The following is a 12445-nucleotide window of genomic DNA, read 5'->3' as shown; positions in this document are numbered from 1 at the left end:
AAGAAGCGGGGTCGGGTACTGAAGAGGTAGATGTGTATAATTAATTGTTTTAGTTTTATAGATATATAGGATCACTAAGAAAAGCACATAGATTTTTGACACAGATTGTAGTATAGAAGAGTAACAGTGAAGAGACTCTACAGTCAAATATTCAACTACCCCACATTGAAGTCATAATTCTAATGCATACTTGGGTAACCTCTTTTGATGTCCTCTTTCTCTTAATTTTTGTGCTCTCAGAGTGTGCAGTTTTTCAGACAAGAAAAAGTTGGTTGCAAAGTTTGATTCAACAGCTGACCAAATAGTTAACATCCACCAAGACAGTCCGACCAATGATCATCAGAAGCAGTTAATCAATCATTGTTGAAGCTCCTCAGATCTCCGATTAGTGAATACTTCGCCTGTGCCTCAAAGTGGAAATCTAGCCACCAAAGTTCACCAAACTTCGAAGGATGAGAAGCGTATCCAAAGATATTACATTCGTTGATGTCAATTGAGACTTGAAGTACTATGCGACAGTCTACACCTATGTAATCCATAACTAATACAACTCAATTGACGTTGCTAAAATACGTAGTTAGATCCCGATTTCTGTATTTGTCAAGTTTTGCAACACAATTCAGTAATTTTCTCAAAACCATTTAAAAAGAACGCCTGAACTCGTTCATACATCTCTTTCTTCCCACCTTTTTACTCCACACAAACATGCCTAACACTACTCATTCCACCCGCATGGGACATCGTCATCCTGTCCCCCAAGCCCCCGTTATCATCAAGAACTATGGTCCTGTTTACAACGCTCCAGTTTACCATTTTAGTTTTCCAATTGGTAATTTATCAAACTCACCTTTTATTGCCAACGATGCTGTCTATGATCCCGCCTCAAACACCACCACCTTCACATCCAAGGCCGGAAGCAACAGCAGCGACAATCTTGTTGCAAAAGTGGTCTTGAATGGAAATTTCACGGCCAAAACGCCGTCATTTGAAACCGCTGAATCTGATCAATCGTCTTCTCCGTCTGCATTTAATCCAACTGTATCTGAAACAACTGGATCAACTCCAACTGTGTCCGTCCCAACCGTATCTGAAACTAACGCATCTGCTACAGCTGAATCTGCTCCAAATGTATCTACTGCAACTGTGTCTGTTCCACCTGTGTCTGTTCCAAGTGTGTCTGTTCCAACTGAATCTGTTCCAAGTGTTTCTGTTCCAACCGTATCTGTTCCAACTGTATCTGAATTACCAACAAATACAACCACTGTCGCAGCAAATCCTTCTGCAAGTCCTTCCACTATTGGTGATGTCGACATCATTGCATTAAAAGCATCAACCAAAAATTTGCAGACAAGGATTTATAAAGTACTCAGCTCCCATAAGCAACCGTTGAACTATGACTTAGTTAAATCCCATTTGAAACAAAGGTCTGGACGTTCTCACAACTGTTACTCCAAAATTGAAATTCCATCTGATGTCAAGTTAATAATGAAACAACAGGAACAAAGTGACAAAGATGCAATCCATTTGGAGCTTCCAGCAGGTGCACCAAGAGGTACATTGAAACGCATGCTTGAAAAGGTCCCCCAACCGTGGCACATCCATAAAGTTATCGTACACTTTAACGATAAGGAATTTGAACCATTTGAGGTTCGTTATTTCAATAGTGTTTATCCATTCACCAAACGGGTGGATCCCACTAATTCCGTGTTGGCTTGTGTGTCGAAAAAGTTGGACAATGTCCACTTTTGGCAGGCACTCCGCCTTAGAGATGAGTTAAGGCAAATACATATTTTGCAGAAAAAATTGGCCACTGAAAATGGTGGTGAGCAAAATGAGTGTCTTACAAATAATAAGAAAGGCTTAGCTGCATTCAATGGAGTGACTAACTACCCAACTGTTGTAACCAACGTATACGACACTGGAGAAAATCAAGGATCCGTTTGTGATGAAAGCAAAGAGGGTGTCAAGGAAGAAACTCAAGTGGTTGTGAGCGTAATTGCTATTGACTCAGGTCCTCAACCCATTGACATTGGCTGTGTAAAAGACAAAGAAGAACCTGTCACTAATTTAAACGTCAAAGAAGAGTCAGCAATTAAACCAAACGACAATGAGGGGTCAGTGGTTGTCCAAGATGACAATCTTCCTTATGTTCATGGTTTGCTGAAATTATTAGACTTGAGAGAGGAATCTTTCGACACAATCTTCTCGGGAATGATCTTACCGTTGTTGACATCAGACTGGCAAGGACAACTTCCCGATGATGAAGAACCTACCTTTGTAAGGTTGGAATTCTTCCTCACCGAAAAGGGGAAGATTAACAAAAGCTACAAGACTCGTTGCGAGAGACAACTTGCAACCTTTATAAGGACCGTCCACCAACATTTACTAGACATGGACACTTCTCAAGAAGCTGTTTTGAAACGGACATTAGAGTCCGACCTATACAAAAGAACTTTCAGTTTGTATTTTCTCGCAATACAATTGTTGCAAACTCCGGATTGGAAGAAGATGAAGCGGATGAAGCAGTTAATGGCATCAGCTGGAAAGATTTTCAACTCGGTGTCAAGGTTTTTGAACTCACTTGTCAAAGAATTTCAATTGGCGGTTGATGGTACAGAATTTGATGAACAATTAGTTGAAAAGTTAAACCATATGATACTGTTTACAGAATCAGAAGTGAAAAAGGTCCTTTCAGCTGCTGTCCGTCTTGAGATGAAGGACTATGTTCTCTTTGAGAAGTTTACAATGTTAGATCGCTTACCTCCTAAACCAGAAATAAAGGAGGTGGTAGATAAACAACCAGATGAGTTAAATTCAAGTCTGAAACAATAAGGATTTTGATGGGAAAGAAAAATGCGATACATATTCGAAGGAAAGAGAGAAGCGACGTTGGGAGATTAGTTGATCATGGATGAGAGAGAATTAGAAGCAAATGATACAATACCTCACTATAGATTCACACACATCCACAATGTGTGAGAGAACTTTTGATTATTACTTAAATATTGAACGGCGCACCCCCTGGTGCTGTTCGGCTCAAGAGTTCATTCTACATAGTGATATTCGGGTTTTGTTTTTTGTTTGCTAAAGTTGACTTTTGTCAAGAATTGTTAGAGATGACTACAAAAAAAGATAGTCATGTTTTCAAGTTTGCGTCGTCGTAGAAGTCCTTGAAGTAATAGGTTTGTCCCTCCTTAAATTTGTGTTTTGGTTGTTGATTCTGGTTTTACCGTGAAAGTCTGTTTTGGTTTTTGGCTTTACTACAATTGCTGCTTAAAGAACTTTTTGAGTTGAATTTATTTTGCTGTTTATTGGCTTTCTATAATGTGATATAAAGTGTTAATCATCCTCTCACTTGCGCGCTTCTCTTTTCCTTCTTGTTGGGCTCTTTTCTTTTCATCTCTTAGTCTCAACACAGTGGCCAATTAGAGAAGCAGCAATATTGGCATTCGGTGCCATGAGCAACAGTTTTATCAGTTTAACTGGTGATTGTATGCGGATCGTGAGAATGGCATTTCCATTTCTGCTTAACCAAACACAGTGGAGTCTTTTCTATGTGATTGGTTTTCCTCGGCTTTAAAGTACAATGAAATTTTTCAAAATTGCTATATCGACTCTTCATTTTTCTTTTGCTTCCCAGTTCTTCTACTTTACAAACTCAGTATATTCCAGAAACACACAGGCAACGTCTCTAAGATATTGGGAAATTATCAACGCCAACAGTTAAACAGACAATCACCCTGTATTCTGCTATAATGTCAAAAAACCAAAGCCCGGGCTTAAGAAGTCGCAGGTCTTCTTCCTTTGATCGAAGAGGCCCAAGGTCACGTACCAACTCAATAACATCGGTAGAATCCTCAACTAGTCACATTATAGATGATAACAACTATGAAATGTTCTCGGGTGCCGCTTCGGAAGTTATTCCATCGTCAATTACTTCATTACACTATCCTCATAGTTTTGGTAACAGAAGGGTATCGGTGGTATCTCGAGAAACGTCACCACTACTTACCACAGACGAGAACAATATTGAAATAAGGTCCGTTAGCTCTGCTGCATCGAGACGATCTGATGAGACTCAACTGCAATTCCGATTCTTTTCTCCCGATGAAATTGAAATGGCACAGGGTGGTTCCACAATTGAGAATCCCGAAGATCCTGTTGATTATAATACAAACTGGGATTATTCTATAGACAAGTTTGTTGGAGATGAGGAAATGTCACAAGCAGAGGAAGTGTTTGAAGATGATTATTCTGGTAGGATGCAAAGCCCTGAAGCTCCTGATTATGGCTCCATGAATTTTGAACGACGCAATCGACGTCATTCGGATGCAAGTAGTAGCGACAAGTCGGACTTGATCAACGAAAGTGGCGAAGAAGCCAATCACATCGCCCAAGACTTTTATCAACAATTCCCCGCCAAACTTTGTTCGCAGAGATACTACCTAGCTGAGGAGGACATAGTTGTTGGAATTGCTGGCTATCGTAACTCTTTGCGGAAGAAGTGTTTGTATTACATATTATGCATCAGCACTTTGGGAGTGTCCTTTTTAATTTTAAGATGGTTTCCAAGATACAGAGTCAACTTGATGGGCTCGACTTGTCCACTTGGATTGGCTGATTGGTGTGTCATTGAAAATGAGTTTGGTGAGCTTCAGATTATAGACATTGAAAAGCAAAGATTTGATGAAAGACGTTCAAATTATTTGACAATTCATGAAGAAAAAGGGCAGAATGATCCAGTTGTTCCCTATATTCACTCATTCAACTACAGATACATCAAATTCTTCTATGACCCTATGGAGGACATTTTTCGAACCAATTCCAACTGGTATGATACACGCTGGTTGAATATTAAAACAATTAAGGAAGGAATTTCACAATCCCTTCAGGAGCAAAGATTGGAAATTTTTGATTTCAACAAGATTGAAATTGATGAAAAGTCTACGATACAATTACTTGCAGATGAAGTTTTACATCCATTCTATGTGTTTCAGATATTTTCAATCTTTTTGTGGCTTGCAGACGATTATTACTACTATGCGTCGTGTATATTCATCATTTCCATGGTATCGATAATCAACTCGTTGATTGAAACCAAATCCACCATGAAGAGATTGCAACAAATTTCGAAATTTGAATGCGAGGTGAGAGTATGGAGAAATGGGTTCTGGAAGCAAATCGACTCTATAGATTTGGTTCCAGGTGATATTTTTGAAATCGATCCTTCCTTGAGTGTCATACCTTGTGATGCTTTGCTTGTCAATGGTGAATGCGTTTTGAATGAATCAATGTTGACTGGAGAAAGTGTACCAGTCACCAAAGTGCAAGCGACAAGGGATATTGTTAAACTTTTGCCACAAAATTTCATTGATCCCAATTTATCGAGGTCTTATTTATTCAATGGAACTAAATTACTTAAAATGAAATCGGCAAATGATGAGCCTGTAATTGCTATGGCATTGAAGACGGGGTTCAGCACAACTAAAGGATCGTTGGTTCGATCAATGATGTTCCCCAAACCCACGGGGTTCAAGTTTTACAGAGACTCTTTCAAGTATATTGGGTTCATGACACTAATTGCCGCTTTGGGATTCACATACTCGACGTACAATTTTATAAAGCTTGGACTCAGCAAAAGGTTGATGATATTAAGGGCATTGGATATTATCACTATAGTGGTACCTCCAGCACTTCCAGCAACATTGACCATTGGTACTACATTTGCCATTGCAAGACTAAAGAAATTAGACATATATTGCATCTCCCCCACACGCGTCAATATTGGTGGAAAGCTCGATGTTATTTGTTTTGATAAAACTGGTACGTTGACGGAGGAAGGTTTGGATGTCTTGGGAGTTCATTTAGCTAATAATGCGAAAGGAAGAAAAGAGATTATATTCGAGGATTTGGTAACCGAAGCACCATTGTTGAGGGCCAACCGTGGCGGTGATCATGAAACAAATAATGGAACATTCTTGTTGCAATGCATGGCCTCGTGTCATTCTTTGAGACATATAGATGATGAACTTATGGGAGATCCGTTGGACGTAAAGATGTTTGGATTCACAGGGTGGGACTATAGAGAGGACATCAACTCAGGGAAACCCATTGTATTCAATGGAACTTACTCACTTAAGATTGAAAGGGAATTTGAGTTTTTGGCGTCATTAAGACGAATGTCAGTGATCTGTAGCTCAAACCAGGATACCTATGCCTTTACTAAGGGTGCTCCTGAGGTCATGCTGGATATATGCGTTCCGGAGTCCTTACCAGGCAACTACGAAGAGTTACTACATCATTACACGCACTTAGGGTTTAGGGTCATAGCTTGTGGGTATAAAAGTGTTGGCAATTCTCACTTTGAGAGATCTGACGTTGAATCTGACTTAATCTTTGCAGGGTTCATTGTCTTTGAGAACAAACTTAAACCTTCGACAGCACCAACATTGGAAAAGTTGAATGAGGCAAAAATTCGTACGATTATGTGCACGGGTGATAATATTTTAACTGCAATCAGTGTTGCTAAGGAATCGAAACTCGTTCCTGATAGCGAATCTGTTGTGTTTGTACCTTATATTGATGCAAAAGACGATCAACAATATGTTGCATGGCAAGATGTGAACGATCCAGAAAATAGGTTAGATCCAGAAACTCTCAAACCAACTGACATCAGACAAGATTCTAATTACAAATTGGCCATTACCGGAGACATATTCAGGATCTTATTGACAGAGATAAAGGACACCAATTTAACTCAAAATCTTTTGATGAAATGTGACATATTTGCCAGAATGTCCCCGGATGAGAAACACGAATTGGTGGAGCAACTCCAAAAGATTGATTACACTGTCGGCTTTTGTGGTGATGGTGCAAATGATTGTGGTGCTTTAAAAGCAGCTGATGTGGGTATTTCTCTATCTGAAGCAGAGGCCTCCGTGGCAGCACCCTTCACATCCAGAGTATTTGAAATCTCATGTGTTCTTGATGTTATTAAAGAAGGAAGATCAAGTTTGGTTACAAGTTTTTCTTGCTTTGAGTACATGTCACTATATTCTGCTATACAATTCATAACAGTCACTATTCTTTATAAAACTGGAACCAACTTGGGTGATTTTCAGTTTTTGTATATTGACTTGTTTTTGATCTTGCCTTTAGCTATATTTATGTCCTGGTCGAAGCCTTATCCTAAACTAGCAATAAAGAGACCCACAGCCAATTTGGTGTCACCCAAAATACTTATACCGTTAGTGTGCAATATTATGCTTCTATTAATATTCCAGGTATTTATGTGGTTGTGGGTGAAGAAGGAGCCATGGTATATCAAGCCGGTTCCAGGAAGCGACGACGAAGTTGCATCATCTGATAACACTGTCCTTTTCTTATTTTCAAATTTTCAGTATATCTTGATTGCTGTTGTCTTGAATCAAGGTCCTCCATACCGTGAGCCAATTCAGAAAAATGCACCCTTTTTGATTAACTTGGTGCTTGCGATAGCCTTATCTGCAGCATTATTTTTCGTGGATGTGGATTCAAGTTTTGGTGAATTGATGCAATTGACTGCCCTTCGTGGCTATTTTTACTACTACATCCTATTCTTTGCTGCCTTGAACTTTGTGCTCATGATATTTGGTGAAAGACTCTGGTTTCCACGATTTGTTAAAGTGTACAAGAGATTATTTCAAAGGCACAAAATTGGTAAGAGTAAAAAATTATTCAAGAATTTGCGGAAAGAATTCGATCAAATAGAGAGTGTTTAGACATTTAATTTTAGAATTGTAAAAAGAAGGCTAACTGGTAGGATCCTATAAATAGATATCGTACCTCTATAATTGTGCTTTCCATTTCTTAACACGTTTGGAAAAATCATCTTTACATTGTCATCGTTCTTTTGCCAAAAAACCGAAGCCGAGGTTCAGTATTACAAAAGAGTATGAGATGTATATATAAAAACCAACTTGTGGTTACAAATAAAATTAGAAAGAATGTAAAATATAAAGCTTCAAACTCTTCACCACTTTCCTTCCAACTGTGTCATCCATCATTGGCTCTGAATACTAGTTGGCCAGACTAGCATCATCACACAACTCCGAATACACAGAGGCTCTCAGTGGCTTCAACCCCTCTTCATACTTCATCCAACAGAACCAGGTCTCTCAAAGTGCCTCCCAAATCTTGGCTCTCCATTAGCCATCAACCAAAAATCGAAAACGTCATTTGGATTAGTAGGTGGTGGGGCTATTCTGGGTGGTTCTCTTGGACTTGGACTTTGACTTTGGGCTTCTTTTCAACTTCAACTTTGTCAAGAGCTTCTTCAACTTGGTGAAACGAGACTTTGGTCTCTTTTGCAAGTCACCCTCATAAAAATTTTCATCAGAAGTTCCCATTATTAATCCACGCCTATCCTCATTAGCTCCATCTTTAACTTTTCTCTCTTGAGTGAAGTTGTTGAAGGTCACTCGGCGTCTCAGCAAAGCTTCTTCGGACATGGGTGAAGGGTCAGTACTTGAATACAAGACCTCTTGAAGTGGTAAGGAAAAAAAGCCTCCTGGATGACGAACGATGGGTATGTGATCAGGAACATAGCTGCCAGGGACCATTCTAGTATCAACCTTACCAACAAAGCAACGACTTGTTGCATCAACAAAGTAACCGAAGTTGTCGTTCTCCGGACACGGGAAACGGTATAACACTCCATTCCTTTGTGTGTCGTCGGTAATATTTGACTCAGCAGGGGCATTCTCACTCAGCTCTGTAGCTGTAACCTCTTCCTCTGGTAATTGTTGTACAATAGTATGTTCTCCGTCCAACGTGACAATAGATGCAACTTCTTCCTCTTCAATCAAAGCAACATCCTCTTCAGCTTCTCGCAAGAAATTCACTAAATCAAATAATGACTCAAAACGGTTGTCATCAAGGGCTCGCTTAGGTCTAATTTCTGGGACACCGCAAATGTCCTCTATTAAACCTTTTGGGCATAATACTGCGTTATCAACAGTATTCGCGTGATGATCAGACTTGTTTGAGTATATTTTGTTGAAGGTAGAATATGTCTTGAGGGATGGGTCAGAGTCTTGAACACTCTGTACAGCAATGAAATCTCCTTGGTCGGTTGGTTGACTGTTGTTGTTTGTAGGATCTTTCTTGGTATGGGTAGTCAGTTCTAAATTTAACTGGTCCTCTTCGTCTTCTGATGTGACTGATGAGTCGGTGGTAATGATAGGGGACTCTTCAGTGGATGACTCTTCGGTGGATGATTCAGTTGGATCAATTATAGGCTCATCCTTGTTTGTATTTTGGAAGTTGACTGGTGATGTCAACATAAAAGCTCCATCTGGGTTGAAATTAGGAATGATTTGTGTTAAATCAATATCTTGCAACTTAAATATTTGTTTAAATTGCTCAGGTGTGATGTAATTAATACTGGAAGTCATGTTTGCGTGTAAAATTTGATATTAATGGAATGTATTTGGAAAGATAAGTGATGGAAATGGGTACAATTATTTTCTTGCAAATTGAAGGGTATTTATATGTTTTTTGAGAATAACAAAATTGTTGCAAACTTCAATTAATCACGTGCCAAAGGTCGTGTAACTCTGAACACTATACACATACCAAAGACACTCGTCTTCCAACCTATAGTGTGGAACCATCAATGAGAAAGGGTCTCAGCTCACTTCACGGACTTTATAGTGCTCTAGTACTTCTCTGACCAGACGATAGCAGCCATCCCATGTGTTTTCTTCTTCCTTAGTGGCAACTCCTGACCTTTACCACCTGTTACTTTTCAATCCCTGCGAGTCTAGACCTTGGTTCTATTTCGTGGTTTTTTTGGTATATCAAGGCGGGTGTTAAGCCGTATGATTTGCATGACCACTTCTCACTTATTCCTCGTTTCAAAGTGCCAATGTTAGTCTTATTGTTGCCTAAAAGAAAAGAATTATATATTTGAAATTGGTATGCTTTATATACAAAATCAAAATACGAATTTGCATGACCACATTTCTACGCTCTCCTCTTTTTTGAGGAAACTACAAAGAGATCATAGTTTTATCACTACTAGCAAATCCCCCCTTAAGGAAAGTATAATTCTCGTAAATACGATTCAACACACAAAGAGATTTTTCCAAATTTGGCGTATCAGCCGCACGAACCATTAGGAAAGAACAAGTTGAGCAGTGTTTGCTATGACACCCTTAATTAAGTAGATGTACAGTGATAGAGTAGAGCACATCATCTGAAAGATTCTTCGTAAAGTAAATAAATTTTAAATTGGATTAATAAATCTAAACAAAGATACAAAAAAACACCATCAACTTCTAATAAAAACAACAGCAGCAACAGCAATACAGTAACAGCATATCGAGTGGGCTTACACACGCACACTCATTGGTCTAGGAGCAATCGTCATGAATCCTTCAGCTTCTTCACTTGAGTCATCTTCACCCGAATCAGGACTTGTAAATGACTGGTTGGCCAGACCTGACATTATGCCCGACAGAGTGTGCAATGATAACAAGCTTTGAAGCTTTTCCCCCTGTATCTTGAATCCATTAACGAATCTTCGGAGATGTACTTTGAATTTCTTGACTGGTGTATCAGCCATCAATTTAGGATTGGGTGTCCATTCCTCATCACCATCATCCCACAACTCACAACGAACAGTAGTTGCATAGTTTGCTTCCTCGGGTACATCGGTGTTGCTAACGTTTTCACCTTCATCTTCCTCGTCCAGATCAATCCCCAAATGAAGAGCAACACGTCCCAGTTGAGTATCAGGAGAGAATAATGGAATCACTTCATCTGTAATGTTTTCACCAGGAATCCACCCAGTTCTCTTTAATATACTGGGCTTCTGTTCAACTATCTCTTTAGAAGCTCTTCTTTTAGATCCCCAAGACCATTTCCTTTGAAGTTTTTTGTCTCTATTCTTCCCTTCAATAACTCTGGTGAAATCTTGACACTTGTCATCACTAAAACGACGCACTTCCATTTTGTTATTGAACTTGACTTTGTTCCTAGAGTCATCCCCGATGTGCAAAACTGCTGGGGTATGTTTCATTGGTGGTTCTGGCTGTGGTAATGTAAAGACGAAATTAATCTTTTCTGTGATACGCAACCCATCGCTCAAGTGGTTTCCAATTTTATCAGTCTCAGATGAGCCATTCTCATCTTCATCTTCGCAATCATCCCAGGGGGTCGCAAATCTTTTAACTGGTCCCGTAACAAGACTCGATTTGTTTGACTCAACCTTTTCGATTTTGTTTGACTTCTTTCTTTGTTTTGGTGGTTGAAATGAGTTGACTGAGGGATTGAAACAGCTGTTGGTGTTGCTTTGGTTGATACTGCTCTGACTTGATGGGAGGAATCTTGTTTGTTGTTGTTGTTGCTGTTGTCTTTGTTGTTGAATACGCTTGTTAGTTCTTGCAAGCATCATTTTCGACGATTCAATAACGATCGATGTATCACTCTCGTCTTCGTCATTGAAACACAATGGATAAAAAGCACCTTCAGTGGCAACGTCATCTTCCTCGTCTCTTCTCATTCTCATTCTCGACTTCATTAATCTTTTATGTGATTGACTATTACTTTTGGATTGAAAATTGGTGAACACTTTTTTGGTATGAGTGGTTGAGTTGAAAACATTTGAAGTAGTTGACAAAGAATCTGCTGGATAAAATGCTGTGCCGTTGTTTATCTTCTTGACTTTGCTCTTCTTAGTAGACTGGTGAATGTTTGGGTGGACTTGAGTGGGTGACATCTTATCTTTGTAATAAACATGGGATACCAATTCTTTCAACTCTGATAGTGCTGATTCAATCAAAGCAAATCCATATTCTTCATTTTCCTTGTTGTCAACAGTAAAAGCTTGGTTGAAACAAGTAACGCTTTGGTCCTCTTGTGAGGAGTTAGTGAGTAAATCGTACATGATTAAAAAGTGGGTTAAGGTTTATGGTAAAAGGAAGGAAGTGGAAGTTGTAAAATGATTTTTGGATTTTCTTGGTGCCCTTTTTATAGTCCGAATCAATAGGAATAACAAAAAGTTTGCAACCCTTTTGATGTACTTTGAAACATCTGGGCTACCACAGAAGCTCGACAGTAGTTAGGTAGTATGTAAATGCAGCATGAACTATTGAACAATCACAACCGTCTTGAATGGAGATGTAGAATATGCAGATCCTCACATTCCTGCTTATACTATGTAATAGTTCCTTTGACTTTGATAGCACGTGATATATTTGACGAAGCTTGAATATTTCCCCTGCGTTCATGGGTTGAGCCCAGCCTTGGAAGCACGATTGCTCAAGCACAATTCATCAATCGCAGAATTAGCACCATAGTCAAAAAATCACCCACTTTCCACTATTCGTTTATGGAGGCGCACAGTTGGGAAAGTAAAGCTAGCTACTGTACAATCACGGGTGTTGATGCGTTCAAATCTGCT

At 39.2% G+C, this 12445-nt stretch overlaps 4 protein-coding genes across 4 annotated transcripts; 2 read left to right on the top strand and 2 right to left on the bottom strand. All coding sequences in view use genetic code 12, as the record gives it.

The window, feature by feature from the left end:
- Positions 1 to 705: 705 nt before the first annotated feature.
- Positions 706 to 2832, top strand: I9W82_005302 (uncharacterized protein; the record flags this gene model as incomplete). Its single annotated transcript, XM_067694465.1, has 1 exon — positions 706 to 2832. One exon carries the CDS (start codon positions 706 to 708, stop codon positions 2830 to 2832), a length of 2127 nt encoding a protein of 708 aa, XP_067546782.1.
- Positions 2833 to 3755: 923 nt separating this feature from the next.
- Positions 3756 to 7760, top strand: I9W82_005301 (putative acid anhydride hydrolase; the record flags this gene model as incomplete). Its single annotated transcript, XM_067694464.1, has 1 exon — positions 3756 to 7760. The coding sequence occupies one exon, from the start codon at positions 3756 to 3758 to the stop codon at positions 7758 to 7760; it is 4005 nt and encodes a 1334-aa protein (XP_067546781.1).
- Positions 7761 to 8222: 462 nt separating this feature from the next.
- Positions 8223 to 9434, bottom strand: I9W82_005300 (uncharacterized protein; the record flags this gene model as incomplete). Its single annotated transcript, XM_067694463.1, has 1 exon — positions 8223 to 9434. One exon carries the CDS (start codon positions 9432 to 9434, stop codon positions 8223 to 8225), a length of 1212 nt encoding a protein of 403 aa, XP_067546780.1.
- Positions 9435 to 10372: 938 nt separating this feature from the next.
- On the bottom strand, positions 10373 to 11929 carry I9W82_005299 (uncharacterized protein; the record flags this gene model as incomplete). The annotated part of the gene is made up of 1 exon (XM_067694460.1): positions 10373 to 11929. One exon carries the CDS (start codon positions 11927 to 11929, stop codon positions 10373 to 10375), a length of 1557 nt encoding a protein of 518 aa, XP_067546779.1.
- Between the last annotated feature and the right edge of the window lie 516 nt (positions 11930 to 12445).

This window comes from Candida metapsilosis (genome assembly GCF_017655625.1).
Source record: "Candida metapsilosis strain BP57 chromosome Unknown scaffold7, whole genome shotgun sequence".
Taxonomy (NCBI): domain Eukaryota; kingdom Fungi; phylum Ascomycota; class Pichiomycetes; order Serinales; family Debaryomycetaceae; genus Lodderomyces; species Lodderomyces metapsilosis.
This window is presented reverse-complemented; position numbering and strand designations above follow the sequence as displayed.